This window comes from Colletotrichum jinshuiense, chromosome 10 (genome assembly GCF_051148585.1).
Source record: "Colletotrichum jinshuiense chromosome 10, complete sequence".
Classification (NCBI taxonomy): domain Eukaryota; kingdom Fungi; phylum Ascomycota; class Sordariomycetes; order Glomerellales; family Glomerellaceae; genus Colletotrichum; species Colletotrichum jinshuiense.
In genome coordinates, this window is record NC_139303.1 from 1,258,681 (window position 1) to 1,284,937 (window position 26,257).

A 26,257-nucleotide genomic window follows, 5' to 3' on the forward strand; every position below is an offset into this window, starting at 1 on the left:
GGGGAAAGATACTGACAGCACCAAGCTGTCGTGTTTCCTAGTGCTATAAAGAAGGAAAGGGAACGACGGTAGGGATATCGGCAGAGGGGAAGTGAGGCACTGCTAAGAACGGAGCCGTCTCGAGACACCTTGTAGATGGATGTATCTCGGTGGTGAACGAGAAAAAGATGCGATGAACTTGTTCTGGACTGGGATTGTCCCTCGAGCTGCCACGAACAGCTGGTCGGCAGGCAGGCGACACAGGGCAATCGGTACCCCTGCGGTCACCTAAAGGCATAGACTCTATTAATTAGTGAGTGCGAATGGTGCAGACGGGCGTGGGGGATTGGATTAGGTTGGGACGAAGGCGGTCCACGCTACTAAAAGAATAAAAATAAAAGGGCGGCAGCGAACATCCAAACATTCACACGTAATTTCCTTCCGGGGAACAAGGGGGGTATCTGCGGCTCAGGTGCATCATGACACTCACAGCACACCGGAATAGACGTCGGGCGTTGTTTCTCCACTAAATGAATTGTCCCGAACTCCGAGCCACTATCGGCTCTTCTCCTACCCAGGCTCCGTCTACCCGATTCACCTACCTGCACCCATCTGGCGTGTCCACAAGCGACTTGGCGCCATGAGCTCGGGTAAACATGCGAGGTCTGGGCGATAGTGAGACGAAAATACAATGTCTGCCTGTTTGCTCACGATCGTCGTCCACGGGGATGTGTCTCCACCGAAGGATTAGAACGCGCGACGCCATCGTCTCGGTCCTGTTGTATCAAAACAACAAGGTGTTGTTCCCTTTGGTCAGCCACACCGAACAACACCGCTGTGTCTCGGGCTTTCTGTAACACGAAGACTTAAAATAAGGCATTGCACACATCTCGAGTGGGAAGTGAAGTACAAATCCAGAAAGTCTCAGATCCGGCCAGACCGCGCGTCCCAAAAAGCCTCGTCAAACAACCCATCTGTATGCCAAAGACAGACGCCACGTTGCCTGCTGTTGAGTATTGAGGTATTGGCGTAGGTACTCCAGTCTGTAGATGAATCCTTCAAGGTGGACGGATGCTTCGCCCACACTCGATCGATGCATTCCATTCCTTCACATCCCGCACCCGCACCCGCACCCGCACCCGCAATTGCGCGTCCCTAAGGCAACCAGGTGAGGTTTGGCCTGAAGCCAAGCCGTGACAAAATATCTTGACGTCGGTCAAGACACCCAACGCCAAATGGGCCTACTAGTTGGTGTATAGTGCCCGTCCGTCATTTTGCCCGGCCCCAAGTCGAGCGTCTCAACGTCGGCTAGTCGGCTCTATGCCCCCTTCTGTTGGCCGACTCCACCACCATCCGTTAACTACTCTGCATGGGAGGAGGCGGTTGTCTATCGACTGCCGTGATGGGACAACATCTCCAAAGGTCCTCTAGGGTCACGAGGAGTTTCGAATGCCAATGCTGCTGCGCCACCCCAAACTGTTGCCGAATGCGTCAGCTCCTCTCACCTCTACTTCTCCACCATTGGGGGCATGGTGGGATATTGTCCACTGAAAGTTCATTGAATATCGCTCGCTGCCTTTAGAAGGTATCCAGATCCAATGCGCCTCGCCGTCCGCTCCCTTGCCGTGTTTGACGTCAAATGTCCTATTCGTTTAATCCACTAGAAATCCTCCGCCACTAGTGTCTTCTTCCATGTCGTATTCTTCGGTAATATCACTCGGCGCATCCTCGAGTTCTCCATCCCCATATTCATCCCCATCTTCAACACCCCCGGCCGCCGAAGGCCCGCCCTCGGCCCGTGTCCGGCCACCTGCCCCATCTCCGTCCCCTGTGCCATCTCCGTCATCAATAACGAACCCACCATCGTCTTCCCCTGTACCGTAGTCACCCAAGTCGCCCGCTCCATCTTCGTCGGCAACGAACCCGCCGCCTTCCTGTGCGCCGTGGTCGGCTACGCCGCCTCTAGCTTCAACTCCTGTACCGACGCCGTCTCCGGCTGCATTGCCGACCACGCCCCCGTCTTCGACAAAGAATCCACCACCCGCGTCTGCTATATATTCGTCTACGTTATTGTCCTCCGTAACGGCTACGGTAGAATCGGCCAATTTTCTCTCTTCCTCGGCCCGCTCCTCGGGATCCACGCCTGCCCACACACGCTCGCGGATACGGAGCGCCATGAGAAGCCGCTTCCAGGCGCGGATGGCAACCAGAGATCGCTTGCTCTGCTCTACTTGTGCATCCATGTCTTCGAATCCATTCATCACTGCACGCACGGCTTCTTCATGCTCTTTAGCCACTACCACGCCATTGAATACCGCCGTGCCGTGCTTGCCTTTGAATTGGAACCCCGTCAAAGCGGGCGCATAGTCGATCGCCAGGACGTAGGCAGCTCTCGCAGCCGTATCGAACTCGTCAGGAATATGTACGCCACCCTCCGGCACCATGCTAGCCACGTAAACATCGATGTTGCCAAACCTGTTCTTCGGCACCCGTCCATTAACAATGGGCGGTGCGTGGTAGAGCTCTGTCTGCTCCGGCATGAAAACAGGCGTGCCTGCCGCGTCTCGCTCATCCCCTCCGTAGCCGTCGTCGACAAATTCACCCGGCTTCGCGTTGGATCTCCGCGGTAAGAACTTGACCGGCACCTCCATCGGCTTGACATCACGTCCCATTCGGTACCATTTGTCCCTACTCCGGGCAACTCGCACGTCCTTACGTCGATACACCTTTTCAAGCGGGGCTCTGCTACCTGCTGCCACCGTCCCTGCGGGCTGTGCTCCAGGTATGAGGACTTCATTGCGCCTCAAATGCCGTTCTAGTGCAAAAACGGGATGGTCTTTGAAGTCTGCCACATTACGGGGCATTGGCTCGCGCCCTTCAATCGCAGTCAGCTCGTTCTCTTCGATCTGGTCAAGGTCTGTCGGCCAACGCCGCGAAAACGGCTTTAACGCCTTACGCCACCACCGATCGCCTCGTTCAACAGCCATTTCAATGCGCAAGCGGCGTGTTTTGGCCGTGTAGGCCTTGGCGTATCGTCTTGTGACATCTCGTACCGTTCCATCGGTATCGAAAGCAATAACATAAGTCAGAGAGTTTTCTCTGTCGGTAGCCGGCGGTTCCAGTGCTCGGGGTTTCCATGATGAATTCGTTACTAACGGGTCCACAGGCTGCCACTTCTGATGGGCGACGTCGAGGACTTCAACCCAGTAGACTGGGAACGATGACTCTCGGATTCTCTTGGGTGGCTCTTTGGGCTGGCGTGCGACGGGTGGCAGAATTGGCATTGCCGGTAATTGGTAGGCCGCGGCGTTAGGGTGACCTAGTCGCCGGAGGGGTGAGGTCAAACTTGCGACTGAGGAGGATGACCCTTCTTCGGATGTCTTGTATTGTGACAACTGGGCTCGTACCATATCCGCCCGTGAAGGCTTCGTCGGTGTCTTCGCATCCCGAGGCTTTGGAAGAGTTGGGCCGCCTTGAGCAAACGACAATGGCTGCAATGAGCAGACCAGGCGGGCGCGGACTCCTGCGGATCGTAGCAAAGCGCAGAACAGTTGGGCCCCAACATCCCGAGATCCGCATAGCTTCCTAGCAGCTTCTCTGAATTCCGAACGGTCCATGCATGAATCCATATTGCTAGGTGGCTCATACTAAGAGTAAAGAAATTAGTTGCTTTGTATTGGCCACGCGTTGGTAATAAGAACTTACCTTGGCCAGATGCTCAGGATCCTCTGCCCATAGAGACCGGCGCAGGCCTCGTTCGGTGATCTGAAACTTGGACTTGAATATGGCGCCGGCTTGTTGAAGACCGTTTTTCAGCGATTCTGTCTGTCCGAATTGTGGAAGACTAGTATCCGGGATTAGGTAGGTAATTATCTTCTTGGTCAACAGAGAGCGCAGGCTCCTCTGAACCTGATCGTCGTCGCACCAACGGTTTCTCAGGGCGCAATGCAGCACAAGACACAAAAGATGAGTCCTATGTATTGCTACACGGCGCTCTTTCTCCTCTTTCGTGATTGGCTTTCGTCTATCAACGGCCTTCTTGGCAGCGGCCGCCGTGCTAGTGTGCTCCGACAAGTTAAGAGTAAGTTTTTTGGGTTCTTGGGGAGTCTCCGAGTCAAGCTGCACGGCTCCAAAGTCGACATCCTCGAACTCGATCTCATCTTCATCTGAGTCTTCGTCGTCGGATTCTCTGTACATGGTCTGGACAGTCGCCGGAGGAAGAGCTACATCTTCAAACTCGACATCGTCGCCATCGTCATCATCGTCGTCTACTTCTGCTGGTTCCGGCTTCTTTGACGCAACAGCAGCCTCTGACTTTCTTTCACCCGGCCGCTTGAGCTTTTTGTTTGGTGGCTCTGACGGCGTTGAGGGGCCGGCATTTGCGGCGGCTTCGGCGAGCAACTCCTGATAGATATCCGGTACATCAGATTTTGCGGACCTCGACTGGGAGGCCCTGGTTCGTTTACGACCAACCATAAGGGCAGGGTGATGAGGGCGGCCTCCTGATCAAATTCATACCAGTGGAGAATGAATTATGCAGATGCAGATGCAAAGATTCGCAGCTAGGACTGAATTTCTTTCGGTGTTGGTTCACTGGCGGGCTGAAGTATAACCTACGGATACCTACCTAGGTAGACTTGGCTCAACTCGCTCCGCTTGACGAGCTGACATACTGAAGGCTGCGACGTCATGGACGCACTAGCCTCGGACGCGAAACCACGTGACTCAGCACCCCACGTATAACCCCCACTCAGTACTGTACCCGACCTGACCCGCAAATGGAGATCATCAAGCAGCCGCGACGGAAAGTCTCACTTGCTAGTCAGTACTTGTTCGACTTCGACAGAGCCGGTGGAGGTTAGAAGATGTTGGACAATCTAGAACCTAAGAGCGCCTACCTTAAAGACCCTATGTCGTTGCGCAACAGTTATCATGTGAGTCTTCCCAGCTAGCATACCTATATTAGGTACAAACTAGCACGCAACGGGAACGCATCGTCAGGACACCAATGACTGCTGACGGTATCTCAACAAGCTTGAGTTTGTAATGGCCAAACAAGATCTGCCTCTTTTTAATCTGACATTGGACACAAAGCTTGACAAAACTATCGGCTCTGGCATGTCCTCAAGCCCCCAAACTCGCGCTCAGTGGGAGCCTTCTGCTTGCTCAACAGCATGATTTATTCATGAACGACAAAAAACGAATGCTCAATTAAGCTTCTTGTGACAAGAGTGGGATTCGAACCCACGCCTATTACTAGACTAGCACCTGAAGCTAGCGCCTTAGACCGCTCGGCCATCTTGCCTTATATGTGGAGATATCAGTATCGCGACCACAAGTTGTAGACGAGGGATCCATAGGAACAACATGGACTTGGAAAAGATGGTATTGCGGATATCGGCATCGTGGACTGGACCACAGAAGGGCATCAATATTATTGAAATGTGGGCTTATAAAGGCAGCTAAACCCAAGATGGCCCGATTCTCCACGACGCGTGTCCATGTATCTAGCAGGAACGGGTCCGAATATCTCAGTCTCGAAACTGTCCCTGAGGAATGTACCTCCAATCTGAGATGTAAGCCGGCGTTGATCCAGATCCGCCGTTGCTAGTTGCATAGACACCTAGAAAGACCCCTATTGAGTTGTCAGCTCCCATTCGGCTCAGTCCCACGTAGACATTTGCCACTTACCCGTGAATCCCCAGCTGAGCGCGTCGTTGGACGCATACAAAAGCGTCCTCATCTGGGAAGCTGCACTGGTCGGGCCAGCAGAGAACGAATAGTGTGTCACGTTCGCTGCCTTAATTTCCAAACGCAGCGGTTTGTCGACCCACTCCTCCGGCACTGGTATAACAATCTCAGCAGGTACAGGAACATAAGACATACCCCTGAATCGGAAGTGAGGCCTCAACTCGTCCGGGTCGTTGATCCTGGTTATGTTCTTGCCTGGGAACGCCTGGGTTCCGGCACTAGCTGGCAGCAAGGCCACTCCCAGGTCAAAATGATGGTTCTGCGTTAGGAAAGCCGACACACCAGCCTCCTCTTCTTCAACCACCGGCGCGAAGTCGAGCTCTACGCTGTAGGTGAATAGAGTATTTTGCTGTCGTCTACCGACGAATGTTTGACCTTCGCCTCCAGCATAGTTGCCGTTGTTGAGAGCTGTCAGATTGAGTCTAGAAGGCATCAGACGAAGGCTATTGGGATGTTCGGGAGGAGAGACCGTGTAAGAATTTTCGATGGGATAACGCCAATGTGTGAAGTGGGCTGGGAGGGTAGAGTTTGGGGCGAAGACAAGAGAATCGCCTTCAACATCCCCAAGAGAGACCCAAGGGCTGAGGCGGTCAGCGGAGATCATCAGGAAAGAAGAAGAACGTGAACCGCACCCGGGGCCGCCGACACCAAAGTTCTCTGAAGGCATCTTCCAACCGCTCATTTTTCCACCGATAGGGGTCAGATACGGCCATTCCCCTTCGTTCCAAGTAGCAGAAGTCAAGACCGTTTCGCGAACCATGGGAAAATGCAGCCACTCAGGGCCAGATCTAGTAGCCAGTGCTACACTCCACCTGCTGAAGTTAGCCCAACCACTTCAATGGAAAGAGCTTGCTTACCAGTTTCCGGACGCATCTTGAAAGAGGTCGGCATGTCCCACAGTTTGAACTGTTTGGTTTAAGCATGCGGTTCATACCGTAACGGAAGAACCAAAGTCATACTTACAATAATCAGTCGTATTGGTATTAGTGAGAATTGGATTTGCCGGGTTCGATTCGTATGGACCGTCGATATTCTTTGAGCGGGCTATCGTTACCATATGGCCAAGTCCGGTGCCGCCTGTTTCAACCAATCAGTCTCATGTTACCTCTTAACGCCAGCATAAGCAAACCACCTTCCGCAGCCATTAGGTAATAGTATCCATCTTTGCGGTAAATATGAGGCCCCTCTGGTGCCTAACTTCACGTTGGTTATGAAAAGATCCGTCCACAGGAAGCTGCGACTGACCATGCCACCCGTTCCATTCCAAATGGTCTTCCATTCACCGACTTCTCCGGTATCAAGATTTGCCTCCGCCTGCTGTATCCAAGGCCTTTGTCATTATAAGCCGTATATTCCTTAACAGAACCAGACACATATCCAATTCTTACCCGACTTTCCAGGCATGGGCACCGTTCAAGTAAGTCTTGCCATCATCGTCCCAAAATGGTTCCGTATCGTAGCCCTCGAAATCAAAGTGAACAGCATTCGACCAAGAGGCTGGATCATATGGATCTTTGCTTTTGAATATGATCTTTGGCCAAAGTTAGCCCCGAAATTGTTATGAGGTACCATGAAAAAAAAAAACTCGCATTGTCCCATCTTGAGGCATCCGCCGCGTCCCTGTCGTCATCTACAAGAGTCGTGACGAGCCAGAATGTCTCATCATGATAGCGTAATGTTGGTGCCCAGATGCCGCTGATAATCCGTCAATATGTAGCCCTCGGTCAACCGGGACACTCTCACCTAGTGGATCTATTCGTCTCAGCAAGTCGAGGAAGCTGCTCCTTTCGGTTGAGAACGTGTCCTATGTACTCTGAGCTTAAAGGCTTCAGTTTGTTTGTAAATGGAGGCTAACCTATTAACTTCCAATTTTGCAGGTCCTTACTGGCATGGAGGGGTATGCCGGGGAAGGCATTAAAACTCGACGATGCGCAGAAGAATGTGTCACTCCATTCCGGAAGGAATATACAACTCGGGTCTGGATGGAAACCAGGCAGAATAGGATTGTAGTAGGTCGAATTGGGAGCGTCTAGTACTTCGCCAAGGACATGAAAGGAGCACAAAGTGCTCGTCAGCCACAAGACCGAAGTCAAATAGAACAACATGGTATCTAGTTCAGTAGTTATGACAGCCTAGATTTATGTACAACCTTGAAGCTGGCATCCATATCGAGGACTCTATCAAGGACTTATACAAGCTCTGGATAAACTCGACATTGGATCCGAGCTAAGGGAAACATGCGGGGATTTCAACGCCAGACGGACCAAGCCAGCACCCCGCATCATACGTACGGGGTGACATCACCGGTTAAATAGTAGCTGCAGGATAAACGAACGAGGCACCAGTCTAACCTCGTGACATATTGACCCGAAGTCAAGCGTTTGTTTGACGGCTGTTGTGGAATTACCTGTGGGTCTTGACACTCTCTTTCCTGGTGTTCAACCTGTGTGGCGATCCCAATTGAATGCGGGAGATGGAGGCAGGGACGATGCTTGGATGCAAATGTTGACCCAGTGCGACGTCACCAGCAACCAGACCAAGTCAGAAATACGCGGGGTTGGGTCTGGAGGTTTACTGACCTATGAACGGGGAAGAGGAGATCGGGTCTGTCCTTTATTCAAGTGGTCAACCGTTTTATCCCAGGCGAACTATCGAACGATGATCCCAAGGCATCGTAGCATTGTCCAATGTGTTCTGATGATGGTCAATACGAGGTGAACTGGGCAGGAACATCGGGTTGAGAAACAACAAACTGCAAGCCGACACACGAGAGGCATATGCTAGTTACAGGCTACTTCCGTACACTGGGCGCGAAGTGGGTAGTCCCTTAATTGACTGATGAATTACATGCAGTCTATATTCTGTTCTCAAGACCCCAGAAATGCAATGGGTCGCCGCATTAAGCCTATACAACAGGCACTGTTGCCTGCAAAGAGAATCGAAACCCGAGTTCGTTTGACGGCGTGAATTCTTAACTGCCATTATGCACCTCCCCTAGCAACGCCGTGCCCCTTTCAGGGAGGGAAAGCGGTAATTGCCTCCTAAACGCCTTCTACCTTATGCTGGGCATCCATCTTGACTTGATCGGTTCATCTCAACTCCAACCTTCACCATCCACCATTTCGGCCCCACTTCTGATGCGGCGCCTTCTATCCGACCATGGTCAACGCAAGCCTATGCGAACGGCGTAAATCTTGCTGGGCATCATGCTGAGCCTTCAACTCGTCTCTCAGAGCTCTGACTCAGCACCGTTCGCTTCCACGTTCATGGGGCTTCCGTTCTGCGCTTGCCGTTGCTGGCGAAGGCGTGCGTTGCCACGGGGGGCACGGCTCCGAGCTGCAGGTCGGCCATTACCGTTCATGTTCTCATCCTCTTCCTCCGAATCAGGGTGCTCTTCCGCATAGAGGCGCGCCTCGTCTAGCTCCGTCATGTCATCTGGTCTGTCCCTCAACCACTGCATCCGGGGGCCTGACTTGGCAACCTCAGAGACACGGAAGCCATAAATCCGTGGCTCGTATATCCGACCAGCGCCCAATCCAGGCGCGATGTTCTTAGCGTACATGCCATTGGTCATCTCGAGCGAATCGTCATTGATGCGCGCACCACCACTGCTGAGAACCTCCGCCCCGCGCTTGGTGAGATCGTACTCCGGGAATGTGAGAAGGAAGAGAGCGCCAAAGGTACGTCCGAAGAAGGCACCGTCGACCGTCTGGAAACGGCTGTTGGGAGGAACATAGACATCGAGACAGGAGGGGCAGAACAGCTTGACAGTATCTTCGCCAGGGATATCAGAGAGACCCACGGGAAGTGTCCTTGCTTGATCGCAGTTTGTCCGAGGGCAGCAGCCGAAGTGACCTAATTCGTACTTCTCGCTCATCTGTTGAATACCTGCCCGTGAGCAGATAAATCGTTGATGGATCAGGCCATAAAGCATCTCGGAAGAAGACTCGATGACGCTAAGGTCACTGGCCATTCGGCTATGTTGCCTACGGTCGTGTCTGGGGCCGAGCCGATCTTGGTCTCCTGAGTCGTTCTCCTCCTCCTCCTCCTCCTCCTCCTCTTCTTCGTCCTCATCATCCTCAGGCTCAACGTCAAGGATCATCTATACAGATCTAGTCAGCGACCAAGTTTCTTCGGAAATATTTCATTTGGGGAAGGCAGGTTGGTGACGAGACAAGAGAGAGAAAGAACGAAAAAAGGTAACTATGGGGAAGGAAAATTCCAGGTGATTGTACCTCGAGCGCCTCCTTGTACATGGCAACCTGGTTCTGAAGACCAGTGAGGTTAAAGTCATCTTCAATGAATTCCTCAGAGACCTCAGCGAAGTACTCGTGGCCCAGTAGGGAGCAAAAGGAAGATATCCAAGACTCCGGGGCCCCCGAAGAGGTGGACATGTCGTCGAGGTAATCCAAGGTGGTGGTATTGAAGGGGTGTCGGTTTAGATAAGAGAGGTCGTGGCGCGGGCAGGCACGCGCGGTATCCGCCGGATGGAGTCGAGAGCTGGCTTTTGTACGGCGATTTGGATATATGATATCCCAGCAGGGGCGCAAAGGTGGCGGGGTAGGTGGGCGTGAAGGGTCAGACGCGGCGCATGTCGAGCGCAAAGGACGGTGTCGACGAAGTGATTCGTGGTCGATGTCGAATGCGCAGAAAATCGGACGTTGCGCGCGATGTAAAATGAAATTGCGTTGCGATATACTTCTCGGTCTCTTGCTGCTTCGGACGAGGGAGGTGGTATTTAGAGCCTCTCAGCAAAAGCTGAACTTGTGGTGGGTGGGCTGTGGTGCCTCACGAAGACCGCCCAGCCCGCTTAGAGCAGGAAATTACGCCCAATCATTATGATGGTCTGTGCGTGGCGGTTGTTCGGTTGCCGGGATGGCTATTATTCCGAGACCACCCACCGAGGTGAGTGCAATGATGCCTCACCGAAATTACACGCTCTCGATCAGACCACGTGATGTTAATGAAGCTTGTAGCACTGTCGCTGATGACGAAGGACAGTCCTTGTGGCACATCGTAAATCAATTAATTGGCTTAGGAGAAATCGATTCCCAAAAACATAGCAGGCTCAGCTGTCTTGTTGCTGACAATGGCCATGAGACCTCGTCTCCTTAGTCGTTACCAAACTGCTAGGTCACCCCGGGCACCACCAAAGCAACGAAGCTTTTCAACCATAAATTTTGTCGAAACCTTGGAATCTTCATTTGACGCTGTCAACATTGCTGAGTTCCGAGAATCAGCCTTCAAACCTGGACGACCTTTACTTTTCAAACAGCCCGACAAGCTTTCCCAACAGAGGCCCCTTCCAGCATCATCAAAATGGTTCAGGCGAGATGAAGCCCTCCCAACCAAAACTCCTAGGCCGGGAATCGCCACCACATTCGCCCCTTACATGGACCAGTTTTCTCACCACCTCTTTCCTTACGAGCTGATGAGCCCCCAGCTCTCTGAAGAATCAGGCCTCGTCGTCGACACAACAAACCAATTTCTTACCTGGCTCGCCTCGGGCCCGGACCCAATGGGCGCGGTGCTAGCCGGCGTCGTCCACGCAGCATCTCATCCAGATGCCTCGGAACCACGATTCTCGTCTTTCAACGCCCCTCTTCTGCTCCTCCTCAAAGCCGTTGAGTTCAACAGGATGCACGACAAGAAGGTTAAGCAGCTCTACATAGCCCAGGCTGCACTCCCCGACCTACCACCAGAGCTGCAGAAGGACCTCACCGTCCCACGCATCGTGAATGAGGCTGGCAAGGGTGATGTTTATAACTCGAGCGTGTGGCTTGGATTAGAGCCGACGTATACTCCGCTACATCGCGACCCGAATCCCAACCTCTTCTGTCAGCTTGTTGGAAACAAAATCATTCGTCTGTTATCGCCATCCGCTGGAGACCGGTTGTATCGTAGAGTACAGATGCAGATTAATCAGTGGGGTAACAGCCGCATCAGAACATCGGAGATGATGGAAGGCCGTGAGAGAGTAGTTATGGATGCGGCTGTCTGGGGTATGGAAGGCCCCGAGGACATCGTAGAAGCAAGACTAAGCCCGGGAGATGCCCTTTTCATTCCGAACGGCTGGTGGCATAGTGTCAAGAGCGGGCATCGTGACGGTCGCCTCAATGCTTCGGCGAACTGGTGGTTCAGATGACTTGGTCGAGGGAGGGGGTTTTCACACGCACGCAAAATAAAAATAATAATCGCTCAGAATGGGTGGTACAACACATATTAACTACAAGCTAAAATTGCCGAAGCTTGTTGTTATACCGCGGCAATAGCGACTGGTGGTTCCTGATCTAGGTAACGTAGTGTAGTTCTGGGTCGCAGATTTGGAACACCGGGAGTGACACAGTACATGAACAATTCTAATATGCAACAACCGTTCGATTCGCCAAAAGCAACTGACCAAACCTAATCTGCTACCAAGCTGTGAACGAGCCCAGTACATGTTCTTGCGCATTTGATTTGACTGATTTATAACCGCATCTGGAAACGAAATCTTGGTTCCACCCGATGGTATGTGCGCTATATATAATATCATGTAGCGATGTATTCTAACAACAAGACCCACTCTTAAAGCACAATAGCTCAGGGGTAGAGCGCTGGGCTCATAACCCAGAGGTCCCTGGATCGAAACCAGGTTGTGCTAGATTAATGTTTCTTTTACACTATCTGCGATGATAATTTTTTCCCCTACTCAGACTCTTTTACGAATCATTTTGTTTTCTGATACTCCCGAAATGTGTGTGATGGCATAACGGTGAAATGGGCGGACCAGACCGCACAACCATGTGTCGCCTGTGTGTTGAAGACGGCGTTACTCTCACTCTGAATCATTCATTGGTGGGAGCGTGCAATGGAGATGGCCCAGTTTTTTACTTCAAGTGTTAATCATTTCAGCATCTCGGACCTGTGTCGCACAAAACAAGGCAGGCCGTCCTTCATTGGAAGCGTGAGACTACTCTTGCTAACTCTTGTAGAGTCATCAAGCCTCTCAAAATCGAAAACACTAGTCATCGTGGCGATGACCTGAATCGCAATTACCTCGGCCATCTTCTTGCCCAAGCACGTTCTAGGCCCGCCGTTGAAGACTGGAAACTCCGAGGTACTCTTGTTGACCACTTTGCCATCAACCAGCCATCGCTCAGGTCGGAACAGATTCGCATCGGGGCCCCATGTGATGCGCGAGCGGTTCATTGCCCAGGTACACCAAACAACGACGGAGTTCCGAGGAAGGAAGGTCCCGTCTGGCAGGTTGGTTGCCTGAACCGCCTGCTTGATTTCAAAAGGGATGGGCGGGAAGATGCGGAGGGATTCGCAAAAGACGGCGAACACAAATGGCATAGAATTTGGACTGCCCCGTTCCGATATAGCTTTCTCGATGCTTTCTTCGCTGTCCTGCGTGATGTGATCAACCTCCGCGCGGATTTTCGCCACGACCTCGGGGTGTTTCATCAGCAGGTAGAATGTCCATGTGAGGGCTTGCGCCGTGGTATCCTTGCCTGCTGAGAGGTAGTTCAGAGCCGCATCGGCGACCAGGTGCTCGTCCCCGATCGAGTCCAAGAATGACTGAATTAGGCTGCCTGACATGTGGTCCAGCCTGTTGCCGTCGTTGTCTTGGGGGGCTGCGGCCTCTGTGGTAACAGATGTGCTCTTTCTGTCGTTCGTGGCACTGGAAACAATACTATGCCCGAATGACTTGACGACTAAGATAGATTTCCGCAGCTGAACGCCGGTGAGTAGCTCAGTGACAAACCAAAGAGGGTTTTGGAATCTCTCGGCAGTTGCACCAGACGCGTAGTCAAATGCTAGACCAAACTCATCCTCGGCATGCATATCCATCTACGCCATACGGTCAGCGGAGGAGTACTTGACATGGCCCGTACTGATTTGAAACGGGCCCAAACTCACGTTGTAAGCCATCTTTCCCATCAGCTGTGTCGTAATCTCGTGAAAGATGGCCTGTAAGTCAACAACGTTATTGTTGGCCCGGCTTTTCAAGAATGCCACACTTTGCGACAAATACTGCGGCAGAGCCACGTCCGTCAGGACCCTTAAATTTGACGTGTTGAGGAAGTTGAGCCCGGCTTTGCGCTGTACCTTCCACAACTCGCCATCGACATTGATGATGCCGTTGCCTGTATACTTGTTAGCAAAACGACGGTCAATAGTGATGGTCGTTGTTAGCACTGACCGAACAAATCCCTTGACCGCCCCTTGAAAAAGTCACCCTTGGCGAACGTGCCTTCATTCTTAAACACATATTCAAGGTTCTTGGGGTCACTAATGATGACACCGGGAGGCAGACTAGGTACCGAGATCTGCAGCGTCTCGTAGCCGTAGAGCAGTTCACATTTGGTAAACCAGTCGAACAACTTTTGCCGATCTCTTAGGAAATTAATACCATTCCCAGCGATTGGTAGGGTATTAGGTGGGCGTCTGGGACAGAAGTCAGCATCCTACGAGATACCAGTGATACCCGTCCCGCATATGGGAGCACTCATATTTCGGGGCAGCTCATAAACCTACCGTAACGGGATGCCATTCCTCCTCAATTTTGTTTGGCCAAATGTGGCATACAGCAGTATGGATATGACGCCGGCCGCGAGGACCGTTGCGGGATTGATGATGCTCATCTCGGGTTGGGATGTTGAGATCGACTCGCTGTAGGAAGTGGAATCTGCTAGATCCTGGCTATGTGCGTTGTGGTTGAATCCAGCGACCAGTATATATTCTCAATCTGGACAATTCAACAGTCAAGTCGCGGTGGTCCAGTCGGAGGGAAGCCGATGCGGTTGGCTCATTTCGGAGCATTACAATTCCATGTACAGAGTAGGTTCCCACAACTCTCCACCGAACAGCCCCTGTCAAACTCCAAATCCCAAGCTTCTTCTCCCCGTAGCTCCCTAGATTATGGAAGGGGCCACCCAAGTAATCCCGACGGGGGCCAGAGTCAGCCCGTGCCCGTTAGGCCTTCGAGCGCATGTGTCACAGGCCTGTCCTCCAACTACAAAACGCCGACATCTGGCACTTAACGAGTCGACCCCTGCCTGTTTTGCAGCTTTCCCTGTCTCGAGCTGTAGCGAGTGCGATGGCTCCCGCTTCCCGATCCAGCTAAAGGCAGGGAGGGCAAGGTACCCTCCGCTTCCATTGCTCTGATTCCTCAACAAGAACCATTGCTATCCCAACGGCCCTCATGGCCCCCGATTGACTTCGAACTGGAAGCAGAGTCTTGGACGTATCACATTTCATTTGGTTACTGAAGCTGTTCTGTCTGACAAAAAACACAACGTCTAGCTGCTCTGTCAGTTGCTAACAACTGCATCCCCGCGCAGCACCAATCGCGCTCATCTCGACGTCATCACGATGGCGCCTCTCATCCCTCGATTCCACCTCTTCGAAATTGACGACCAGACATGGTTTGTATTCCCACAATCTCCCTTTCAATTATTCTCACTTCTGCTTCTCCCGACTAACATCTCTCTCCAACAGGTTTCCTTCCTTCCTCCGCGCCTATGTCCAAGAAGGCCTCCACGCGGCATGGGTTCTTAGGATACCCGTCCTCCAACCCTCCTCCCCAGCCGGTATTACCGCCCAGGTTCTCCAGCGTATCCTTGGACCTCGCCTCCCCTCGTACACCTTCATCGACTTCTGCGCCGGCTCCGGCGGTCCTACCCCAGCCATCGAGCGCGCCGTCAACCGCCACCTCACCGCCCAGAAGCAGCCGAACGTCGACTTCGTCCTGACCGACCTGCACCCGAACACGGAGGCTTGGGCCCGCGCCGCGGCGAATAGTAACCACATTGGCTACGAACCCGAGAGCGTTGACGCTGCCAATGCGCCTCGTGACCTGATTGCCGGCTACACCTCCAAGGGGAAGAAGGTCTTCCGACTCTTCAACCTGGCCTTCCACCATTTTGACGACCCCCTGGCCAAGGCGATACTGAAAAATACCATCGGGACTTCGGACGGCTTCGCCATTTTCGAACTGCAGGGCCGCGATTTGTACTCGCTCCTCATGCCCGCGATTCTCGGCATCGGGTGTTTTCTGTTTGCTCCCCTCCACGCTTGGAGGTTGCGCTCGTTGGCGGTCTTGGTCTTCACCTACCTCATTCCCATCCTGCCATTCGTTTTGACCTTCGACGGGTACATCTCTGCTCTGCGGACTAGGACGCCCGACGAGGTCGAGGCCTTGATGAAGTCGTGTGGCGCCAGCACCGAGGGCTGGGAGTTTAAGAGCGGCAGCGAGTTGCATATGCCACCGTTTGGTTATGTAAACTGGATCGTGGCTGAGAAGATTTCTTCCAGAGACTGGTAAGATCTGACAAGAAGAAATGAAAGATCAGTAAATTTAATCACATACGAGCGAGCAACGGGTAAAAATCATGACATGGTGCTCCAACTCGACCAAAAGCATAGACGCAGCTTTTGCTTAAAGCTGCACTTATCCACCAACCAAGGCTGAAGATCACAGGCCATCCTGTCGTGCCTTGCAGTGCGCGATTGAAGAAACGCGCCGCAGCGAGTGCTGTCTTGAACGATCCGTCCTTGGATTGTTTTAGTCAGGAACATTGGTACGGTGTGCCACCGCGATGAGCAATGGCGAATGGCCAATCTCAGTCAGAAGAGTTGTATGAAAATGGTCGATCAGGACAAAGTAGTCACCATGGTTATCAAGACATCGGATTTGCTTCAAGTTTGCTTTCTTTCTCAATCTATCAAATGAAGCCCAGAATAGACTACTCCTGTTTTTGTGCAGCAAGAAAAACCCCAAGTGCCGCGATCCCATTAGCACGGCATCGTGATCATGTCGGACTCGTGTCAACGACATTCCCCAATTTACCCAAGACCCAATGATTAAAAGAAAAGATGATAATCATAACCCATGATGACCCAAAAAATCACATCGCTGATACCGCGCGCATGCTTTGCGTTGCGTCCGCAGCTTTAAACGACCGGGCCGGCCTTGACAACCTCCTCGGTCGCCTCGCTCGCGTACTTCTTGAAGTTCTCGTTGAAGAGACCCCCAAGCTTCTTGACCTCGGTCTCGAAGCTGTCGTTGCCGGCAGTCCAGGCAGCCTTGGGGTTGAGCAGCTCGTCCGGTACACCCGGGCAGGTCTTGGGAACCTGGAGGTTGAAGACCTCGTAGGTCTCGTACTCGACCTTGGCAAGCTCGCCCGAGTGGATGGCGTCGAGGATGGCGCGGGTGTACTTGAGGGGGCAGCGCTTGCCGCCCTGGGCAGCACCGGCACCGACCCAGCCAGTGTTGAGGAGCCAAGCGTTGGCGTTGTGGTGCTCGATCTTGTCCGCGAGCATCTTGGCGTAGCGCATGGGGTGGAGGGCGAGGAAGGGCTGGGCGAAGCAAGAGGAGAAGGTGGCCTGGGGCTCAGTGACACCGTCCTCGGTACCGGCCATCTTGGACGTGTAACCGGAGATGAAGTGGAACATGGTCTGGGCGCGGTCGAGCTTGGAAATGGGGGGCAGAACACCGCGGGCGTCGCAAGTAAGGAGGATAATGTTGGTGGGGTGAGAGTCGGATTTGCAGGGGATCTTGGCGTTGCTGATGTACTCGATGGGGTAGGCGCAACGGGTGTTCTCCGTGAGAGTGCAGTCGTCGTAGTCGACAGCACGGGTTTCGGGGTCGAAGACAACGTTCTCGAGGACGGAGCCGAAGCGGATGGCGCCGAAAATATCGGGCTCCTTCTCGGCGGACAGGCCGATGGTCTTGGCGTAGCAGCCACCTTCGATGTTGAAGACACCGCGATCACTCCAGCAGTGCTCGTCGTCACCGATCAGGGCACGCTGAGGGTCGGCAGACAGAGTGGTCTTGCCGGTTCCGGACAGACCGAAGAATAGGGTAACATCGCCATTCTTGCCCTCGTTGGCAGAGGAGTGTAGGGTGAGAACGTTGTGCTTGATGGGCATCTCGTAGAAGAGAACGGTGAAGACACCCTTCTTCATCTCACCGGCGTACTCGGTACCGAGGATGACCATCTCCTTCTCAGCGAAGTTGATGGCGACTGAGGTGCCGGAAGTCATACCCTCGGTGTATCTGTTGGCGGGGAAAGAGCCGGCATTGTAGATGGTGTAGTCGGGGTGGAAGTGCTCCAGCTCCTCACGAGGAGGGCGGATAAGCATGTTCCTCATGAACAGGGCATGGTAGGCGCGGGCGCAGATAACACGGACGCGGATACGGTACTTCTCATCCCAGCCAGCATAGCCATCAACGACGTAGATGCGATTTCTCGTGTTGAGGTAGTCGATAGCACGCTCACGGTTGATCTTCCAGACCTAGAAATCTCACATGTCAGCCAATGCTCGATGAATGGTCGGCCGGGTGCGGATGTGGGCCCAGCTCCGGGAAAAGCAGGAGTGTGGAGGCGGCATGCGGGGGGAAGGGGGAACAAAGCGACAGGGGGTGGGGACTTTAGCTCGGCTTGCATTGGAAGTGCGGGGCCGGCAGTCTCATTTTCTCGGGCCAGGGCAGAGGGGGACATGGAGGGGCTGCAGCTTATGACGACACTCCTAGTCGTCGCAAAGTGTGCCGAGAGGACAGAACATGAGCCAGGGTGAGGGGGAAACATTGGATGAAAGCATCTCGATGAGACCCATCCCCACCTCCGCAAATGCACATCACTCTCAACTTTGCACACAATGGACCAAGGGAAGTAGAAACGTTGCCCAGAATGTGCTGTGTCGATCTGAAACATGACGTATTCGTCAACCACCTCAGTCCGCCGCATGCTTGCGTTTCCTTGACTCGGGTTTGGACCAAGTTTGCAACAGAGGCCAAGACACTTCGAGGTGGCATTTGTCGACGAATGGTCGCGTGACAGAGACGGGTACGTGTAAGTGCGTGGTGTGTAGGCGCGCAGGTGCAGGTGCAGGTGCAGCTGTAGGGGAATGCAATTGCTGGCTGGTCTGGGCTGGGCTGGGCTGGGCTGGGCTGAAAGGGACACAAAGAGCCGACGGGAACCGTGCCGACTGCACCATGACTCGATCTGGGAGTTTCTCTTACCTCGGGTGACATGGGCTTGTTAACGGGACCCCACCTGAAAATGCAGTGTTAGCAAATGGTTACGCATTCGATGGTCATCGACAGCCATTCAGCTGCACAGCGACGGTTATGGCTAAGGACTCACCAGATGTCGTTCTTGGAGCTATCCTCCTCGACAATTCGCTTGTCAAGGGGAGAACGGCCGGTCTTCTTTCCCGAGTAGGCAGTCAAAGCACCACTTGATGTGATGGCGGAACCGGTCTCGTAAACCTGGGCTTCTGTCAGTCGCGTGCCTCTCTTTTGCTTGTGAGCCCAGGGAGGGAAGAGTTCTTACCAGGGCATCCTCGTAGAGAGCGGGAACGGAAGGGTTGGGGATCTAAACCACAATCAGTGACTTGTCCATGTCATTTCCCTATCCAGCATCGACATACAATGGCGACCCGGTCGTAGTCAATGTGCGCAGTCTCGTGGAGCTCCTCCTCTGTTCCAATATGTCAGACGAGTTCATGTTGTGTGCGATATACAGTCGCAGAGGTTCGGCTCAGGTAGGGAGGATGGTCATACCAAGCTCAGTGTGCTCCTGGTGAGGGCTGGAAGTAACAAGTTAGTACGGAATTTTCGCAAAAGGTCCAAAATGTTTGATGTGAGAAAGAGGAACACTTACGCGACACCGCTGGGGTGAAGGGGGGTCTTGTTAACGTTGCTGGCAATCACTGCGAGGCCCGACATATTAGCTGCTGATGACCTCGTTCAGAGACGAACAAACTCGTTGGAGTAGGTTGCCGTCTTTGTGTGTTATATGGGTAGCAAAAGGTGTCAAGACCAAAACAGAGTTTGCGTCTAAGTGGAAGATTTCGGGCAAGAGGGGACTGGAGATGACGAAGGGAAGACGAACTCTTGCGTAAATATGTCTGGGTTCCTTCTGCGAGAATTTGCGATTTGGGGCCCTTGACTGTTGGATCAGAGTAGGGAGAGGCGGTTCTCTGGACGGGATCCTTCATGGTTATAAAGAATGCTCGGGGAGAGCTGGGAGGCTTTGAGATCGGGTGAAGATGGCTTGGGTCAATGCTTGGAGGCGTGTGGTTCTCGTCCGCTTTCAGGGATTGCAAAGGAATCGTATCCACTTGGAGGAGTAGATGGAGTGAATACAAGAGTAGACAAGGCTGCTTCGTGGCTTGGTCTGAGCCGGAACCGAGGATAGAAGGGCCAGAACGGGGTTTCCCACTTATAAGAACGGGCGCGGTGTGTGGAGTCGCGGGGGCGAGGGCATCGATGTAACTGGACGAATTGACGTCGCTGCGCGCTTCACGATATTATCTCGGGTTCGGTGGAGGGCGTATACCCCTGCTGCGGGTTCGGGATAGAGGAGGAATAGGGATAGAATCGGGGAGGACGTGTGGAGGGGTGAGGGGTGACGAGGAGGGGAGGGGTGTGGGCGTGGGCATGGGCGTGGGCGGTGCAGAATGCAAGACTGAGTGAGGTGCAGAGCATCTTGGATTGCCTCATCGTCCCAAGATAACGAGGGGCCGACCCTGTCTGGGTCGGTAGTTTTTTCTTTTCTTTCGGGCCATGTTATCGCGGGGCGGACTCGGGGCTAGGGGCTAGGGGAGGGAAAGGAAGAGGAATAGCAGGTCCCATGTGGGTGGGACTGGGCTGGACGGGACTGCACTACAATAGACCTGACTGACTGGATAGGGTAAGTGAACAGGGCAGGGGAACAAACAGCAATTCGCTTTGCACTTCCAACATGCACAATCTTGCAATCCACCACCCACCCGCCTCGAAATTCCCTGCGCTAGGGATGCGATATGATGGAGGGAGACTAGGCGGGTGTGTCACGGCGGAGGAGCCGTGGGGCACCCCCCTCCTTCGTCCAAGGCCTCCCCACAATCCACCGTCTTCCTCCGTCTGTCTCCGTTGCGTCGGCCTGGTCCTCCCGAACCCTGGCTAATCAGAGAGGCATCTCGCTCCCTTGGTTACCTCATCGTTCTCTATCCCAAAGTGTCCGAGGGGCTGCCCGCCTGCCCAGTACGTAAAGATGCGGTTGCATTGTGCATGCTTTCTGCACTCCCTGCACGACGTTTGGTGGCAGTTGAATCATTGGAGGGGTTTTTGTGTTTGGGCTTCGCGTTTGGATCGAGGTACTTTGGGGGTACGAGGCCGAAAGAGTTCGGGCGGCCTCCGGAACCTGTCGTCAAAGTCTGGAATCGACAGGCCGAACATGTAGTGCAGACGCAAAGAGACCCTGTCCACCCTGGCAGCCTAGGTAGGTAGCTTGTGGCATGTGGCGCCAAACGACGGGCCGTGTTGATGATGGATTATCCATTATCCCACAGTCCGCCCCGGGTAATTATTATTCAAATCGTCCTGGGCCCTCCTGTGCGCGCGTCGGAGACTCTGCATGGATTTCGGCGTCGAGCTTTGGAGGCGCGTGATTGAGTCAGCCTCAAACAACCTTCTGCTCAGATGCCAGGTGAAAGGGCACCTTGCCAGAAAACGCAAAGCCTCGAAGCAGCCGTTCCGTGCCTTGCCGTGCTGCCTGCCTGCTGCGTATCCGTACCTGAGTTGTGCTGCGCATGCGAGCAGTTCTCCTCGTGGGTAAGGGGTACGTACACCACTCCCGAGCTAGTGCAGTGTAGCGTAGACACACACCCGCGTCCCATCACCGCTGTGCCTTAGTGCGTTCCCCCTGTGCCTCGCCAGCCCTTCCCTCCCCCGCCTCCGAGCCCAGCCCAGCCCAGCAGCAGCCAAGCCTGAAGACAGTTCGGACATGGGCAAGTTGCCATTTGGTCTGATCTGGCCCTGCTGCCGCTGCCCTATCAGCATGTTACCCTGCTATTTCTGGACCCGGGGTTGCCTGGCCGCTGGCTGCTGGCCACGGCTGCTTCGAATCTTGCCGCAAATCTCGAGATCCCGGGGCAGCGCTTACTCGGAAAGCCTAATTGTTCCTCTGCTTCTTTCCTTGTACCCGTTCCTTTGAACCCTATGTTCTCTTGCTGCGTAGTTCCCCTCTGTGCTCTTTCCTGGTCTGTTGTTCCTCGCGAGTCTCTTCCTTTTTCTCTCCGGCTCCTCCAACCGGCAGATGGCTGCCGATGCCTTACTCTGCGCAAAGCTGAAACAACGTCCACGATATTTTTTAGGAACACATCGACTTTTTGGTTTTGTCTTATGTTCGTTAACCCCCGCCAACGCATCGCGGCAATGCAATGCGAGGAACAAGATGCCAGGTCCCTTTCCCCCCCGTCTAGTCCTTTTTGATTCTCCTCTTGATTTCCCGTTCTTTTTTCTTCTTCTTCCTTACTCGTCTCACGCCCCCCATGCCCCCCCGGTTCATCAGCACCCGGCAAATCCCCATCGGGCTTTCACGGGAACCAAGTGTCCAAAACCAATGCAATAGCAATAGTTGCTGATGGGCCCTGGATCTTGCAAACAAAATGACGTTCGGCTGCTGCGTCGAGAGCCGCTTGGCCCCGCCCCAATCACACCCCAATCCCACTCCAAGTAGCCGACCAGACCTGCACAGCGGTCGAGGGCTAGTGCAAGTTACCCCGCGCCCCACCCGTCTCGTCCAATCAGCACATCGACTTATGCAAAGAGGCTTACGCTCGAGATCGTCTTCCGACATCTTCCGGCACACAATTCCAACTTCCCTCATTTGTTCCCTAGTCTGGTTTGTCCCTTACTGAACATGGACGATTGCGCGAAAGAGATAGGAGAGTGTGCGAAATCATGAACGACCACAACGTAATGATCCTCCGGGACCAAGCAGCTTGCGCTAGATGCAGGGGACCACTTTGGTTGAACGTTGATCCATTGCCGTCATTGTACCTGTCTGGGGTATCGTGTGTGCTCTCGCTTTGACGAATGCTGCTATTACGTACATGCCCGTCTCGAGAGTTCATGTGACTGGAATAAAACCCAGTCACCGACTGACCTTGTCAGGCGCAGTCCGTCATGGGATTAGGTCACTTGACCTGGCACGTTCCTGGGGTACTGGAAAAAAAAAAAAAAAACCCCTTTTTGGAGGAAAAGGGCGGCAAGAAAAAGAAGAAACGAAACTGTAGTCGTCGTTCGTGGACTGGCCTGGCCAAAAAGCCATGTGACAAAGGCAGAGAAACCCCACGATACGATGCCGCCGCCGCCCCTCTCTCGAGTGTGTAATATCTTTGTCCCAAGACGCCAGCACAAGACACAGTTGGCGCGCTGAACTGGGAACGCCTCCGTTAGGCCGGGATCCCCTCGGCTCCGCTGACCCCACCGCCGATTGCCGTGACCCGTCATATCTCGGCTCCACAAGTTTCTGCCCGAACACTCAGCACCCCCTGCTCGTTTCCAAGTTGGGCGTGTCCCATACCCACTCGAACACGAGGATAAATCGGAATGCCCAACAACGCTGGGGGCACCCTTATCACTCTCTGGCTATTCATCATCGCTCCCGGAAAATGCCCTTATCATCGGGATCTATCGGAAGCCCAAAGAGTTCCGGGCAGTCACCTCGGAATCCGTCAATCCTGATTTCCGCTACAGACTACTACACCCGGGGTCAAAACGTGAAGCCATCGTCATGCGCATGTTTTGCATGGTTTGAGATTGATTTTTAGTTTTAGATCCATCTTCCGTCCCTCCCATCTTTCCCCATGCTACGTCTCCATCATGCCGCGCCTGTCGCGCGGCCCGTCCGTGTTACAGCATTGTCCTACTCCCATGACGTCGCCCCGCCCTCTTTTACACTACTCAGGCCGATGTCTATGCATATTTCCCGTGGCCCAGAACATGTTCATGATGCTCTTCTTCTTGCCTGCCAATCTAGGAGGGACTCGGCTCGCTCCTCTCGTCCGAAGTCGACCCGTGGTTTCGTGTCATCCGGCGTCAACTTAAGACGTCTCATCGGTGATCAGCTTCGTGATCTTGCCAATGGCAATGGTTTGTCCCTATTCCCGTGTGTTAATCTTCAGGTAAGCAAATGCGGGGCTGGGTCGCGACAAACCTGGTCTCTGAGTGTGAACCGACCCATTTGCGGGTAATCTTCGAACCTCTCAATGCACACTGATCCGGCACCGCCAATGACCTGCAGCCGAGCGATGATGCTGTCGCCCTTCTTTGCGTGCGAAGGTGGCAGCTTGCTCTTTCTGCCTGTGCCCTTTTGCAGCTTGTGCAGCAGGGCCGCAAAAGTCACCTCCTCGATGGCTGCGTGGACGTGCAGCACGCAGTTGAAGCCCGCCGACAAGATGCTCTTCAATTCCAGAATTCGGATCTGAGCTTCAAAGGTCGTGACATTGTGTACCAAGCGCTTAGGCGAGCACAAGACGAATCCTGGCAGGATGTCTTCTTCCTCAATGCCCCTGAGGCGGATACGGACTTGGTCACCGCACTGCGCAACCTGCACCTCCTCCTCAGTCTCACCGTAAACAGCCGCCACATCGATGCTTTGCTTGTTGGGCATCATGACGAGGGACATGCCCTTCTTGATGACACCGGCCTCGATCTTGCCCTCGATCATGGTACCCATGTCGCGGTACTTGCCAGCGACGGCCATCATGAAGGGCGCGTTGACCTTGCGCTCCAAGGCCTTCATGCCGTCGAGGTACTCAAGCAGCGAGGGACCGTTGTACCAGTCAGCAACACCCTTGGGGATCCTCTCCTTGATGTTGATCGACTGCTGGGCAGCAACGGGCAGGAAAAAGACGTCAGTCTTCAGGTTGTAGCCAGTACCCTTGAGGAATTGCGACAACTTGGTCGTGCACTCCTGGTATCGCTCGTGCGACCACTCAACAGTAGCATCGTCCATCTTGTTGATGGCAACGATCAGCTTGTTGACACCCTGCGTCTTGGCGAGCATAGCGTGCTCTCTGGTCTGGCCACCTCGCTCGAAGCCGGTCTCGTACTCACCCTTGCGGGAAGAGATGACCAGAATACCGACGTCGGCCTGCGAGGCACCACCAATCATGTTGGGCACATAGGTCTTGTGGCCAGGGGCGTCGAGGATACTGTAGCGTCGCACATCCGTCTCGAAGTAGCCTCTGCCGACTTCGATAGTCTTGCCCTGGGATCTTTCCTCCTTGTTCAAGTCCATAACCCAGGAGAGATACCAGGACGGGTTGCCAAGTTCTCTAGCCTCGCGCTTGTACTTCTCCATCGTTCGCTCGTCAACCATTCCCGTGTTGTAGAGGATAGAACCACCCAGAGTCGACTTTCCAGCGTCGACGTGGCCGATGAAAATGATGTTGACATGCTCTTTGCCGTAAATTTCCTTGAGGGTCGCCTCGTCGACGTCGGCAGTTTGCTCCTTCTGCACAGCGTCGACGTCTCTTACGACGGGCTTCTTGTCGCCAGCAGAGGGACTCGAGCGGCCGGATGAAGGAGCAGGGGAAGTCTTGCCAGACTTGGTGGTCGTAGTGGCTCCCGTCTTCTCGATCGCCTTGGCAGCAGTAGCCTTGGCTCCAGCCTCGGCTGCGGCGTTGGTCTCCTTCGCAGGCTCCTCCTTCTTCTTCTCATCCTTGGCCGGAGTAGTGGCACCGATGGAAAGCACCTTGGCCTTGGGCTTGGGGGCATCACCGCCGATGCTCAGGACCTTGGCGCCGCCCTCCTTCTTTACTGTTGGCTGAGGTGCGGGTGCGGGCGAACTGGAACCAGAGGTAGCAGCATCAACTGGGCGCTTGACGATGGTAGGGGCAGGCTTCTGGTCTTGAGCCTTGGGCTGCTGGGGCTGCTGTTGCTGAGCGTATTGAGAGTAGCCCTGGCCTGAGAGTTGTTAATGGTTGGCGAAGGCTGCGAAGGGTTCATGTCCCAAACATACCATATGCTTGCTGGTAACCCTGCTGGGGGTAACCGCCATAGTTACCCTGTCCGTATTGGTTGAATCCTTGTTGACCGCCGTACTGGGGGAAGCCGGCACCGGCACCGGCGCCGCCAGCACCACCGTAGCTCTGATTGTAGTACTGCTGGTATTGAGGCGCATAGCCGCCAAACTGCTGACCGGGCTGGAAGGCCTGGGCCCCAGGCTGGAAAGAGGACGCGCCCGGGTGGAAGGTGCCGGCTTGAGGGTTCTGCTGGTTGAGGTTGAGCTGCTGCTGGGCCTGTCGCGACAGGTTGTCGTCCTGGGCAGCAGGGTCGTCTTCCCAAGAGTTGAGGTTCGACATTGTGATGGACTGCTGCGGGGCGGCGGGTGAATGGATTGTCGAGGTGTGAGGTGGTGAACGAGCGGAAGCGGAATCGGGAGATGCGGTCAGAGCTGGAAGTGGGATGGACGTTAACGAGATGCGCCCAAGAAAGATTTAAAGAGGGGCTGGAGGGTTTATTTTTCCCCAAGGCAAAGGAGGCGAAAGCACCAAGTAACAATGGGAATGTGACTCGAGTTGGGCTCTAATGACTCACCTTTGGGTTGATGCCTGCCACCGGATTATTTTGTCTAGACTACGATTCTCTTGAATGCCAGGATGTCAGGTTTCTGGAGGCTTTTTCGCCCAGTTGATTTTTTTCGAACGATATGGCGCGGCGGCTCGGGTTTTGCCAGCGTAGAGACCTGACGAACGTTTT

General features: G+C 53.9%; 8 protein-coding genes across 8 annotated transcripts; 2 read left to right on the forward strand and 6 right to left on the reverse strand.

The window, feature by feature from the left end:
- Nucleotides 1-1,631: 1,631 nt before the first annotated feature.
- EsH8_X_000299 (uncharacterized protein) lies at nt 1,632-4,455 on the reverse strand (the record flags this gene model as incomplete). Its single annotated transcript, XM_083274387.1, has 2 exons — nt 1,632-3,626; nt 3,685-4,455. 2 exons carry the CDS (start codon nt 4,453-4,455, stop codon nt 1,632-1,634), a joined length of 2,766 nt encoding a protein of 921 aa, XP_083119779.1.
- Nucleotides 4,456-5,510: 1,055 nt separating this feature from the next.
- EsH8_X_000300 (uncharacterized protein) lies at nt 5,511-6,412 on the reverse strand (the record flags this gene model as incomplete). Its single annotated transcript, XM_083274388.1, has 3 exons — nt 5,511-5,614; nt 5,671-6,311; nt 6,363-6,412. The coding sequence occupies 3 exons, from the start codon at nt 6,410-6,412 to the stop codon at nt 5,511-5,513; spliced, it is 795 nt and encodes a 264-aa protein (XP_083119780.1).
- Nucleotides 6,413-8,959: 2,547 nt separating this feature from the next.
- Nucleotides 8,960-10,124, reverse strand: EsH8_X_000301 (casein kinase 2 regulatory subunit CKB1; the record flags this gene model as incomplete). The annotated part of the gene is made up of 2 exons (XM_083274389.1): nt 8,960-9,832; nt 9,966-10,124. The coding sequence occupies 2 exons, from the start codon at nt 10,122-10,124 to the stop codon at nt 8,960-8,962; spliced, it is 1,032 nt and encodes a 343-aa protein (XP_083119781.1).
- A 998-nt stretch (nt 10,125-11,122) lies between these two features.
- On the forward strand, nt 11,123-11,875 carry EsH8_X_000302 (uncharacterized protein; the record flags this gene model as incomplete). Its single annotated transcript, XM_083274390.1, has 1 exon — nt 11,123-11,875. One exon carries the CDS (start codon nt 11,123-11,125, stop codon nt 11,873-11,875), a length of 753 nt encoding a protein of 250 aa, XP_083119782.1.
- Nucleotides 11,876-12,615: 740 nt separating this feature from the next.
- On the reverse strand, nt 12,616-14,360 carry EsH8_X_000303 (cytochrome P450; the record flags this gene model as incomplete). Its single annotated transcript, XM_083274391.1, has 4 exons — nt 12,616-13,566; nt 13,636-13,862; nt 13,919-14,163; nt 14,254-14,360. The coding sequence occupies 4 exons, from the start codon at nt 14,358-14,360 to the stop codon at nt 12,616-12,618; spliced, it is 1,530 nt and encodes a 509-aa protein (XP_083119783.1).
- Nucleotides 14,361-15,090: 730 nt separating this feature from the next.
- EsH8_X_000304 (uncharacterized protein) lies at nt 15,091-16,042 on the forward strand (the record flags this gene model as incomplete). Its single annotated transcript, XM_083274392.1, has 2 exons — nt 15,091-15,143; nt 15,217-16,042. The coding sequence occupies 2 exons, from the start codon at nt 15,091-15,093 to the stop codon at nt 16,040-16,042; spliced, it is 879 nt and encodes a 292-aa protein (XP_083119784.1).
- Nucleotides 16,043-16,671: 629 nt separating this feature from the next.
- On the reverse strand, nt 16,672-19,450 carry EsH8_X_000305 (phosphoenolpyruvate carboxykinase PCK1; the record flags this gene model as incomplete). The annotated part of the gene is made up of 5 exons (XM_083274393.1): nt 16,672-18,015; nt 18,743-18,776; nt 18,867-19,050; nt 19,286-19,311; nt 19,386-19,450. The coding sequence occupies 5 exons, from the start codon at nt 19,448-19,450 to the stop codon at nt 16,672-16,674; spliced, it is 1,653 nt and encodes a 550-aa protein (XP_083119785.1).
- A 4,145-nt stretch (nt 19,451-23,595) lies between these two features.
- Nucleotides 23,596-25,860, reverse strand: EsH8_X_000306 (translation termination factor GTPase eRF3; the record flags this gene model as incomplete). The annotated part of the gene is made up of 3 exons (XM_083274394.1): nt 23,596-23,652; nt 23,709-25,462; nt 25,518-25,860. The coding sequence occupies 3 exons, from the start codon at nt 25,858-25,860 to the stop codon at nt 23,596-23,598; spliced, it is 2,154 nt and encodes a 717-aa protein (XP_083119786.1).
- Between the last annotated feature and the right edge of the window lie 397 nt (nt 25,861-26,257).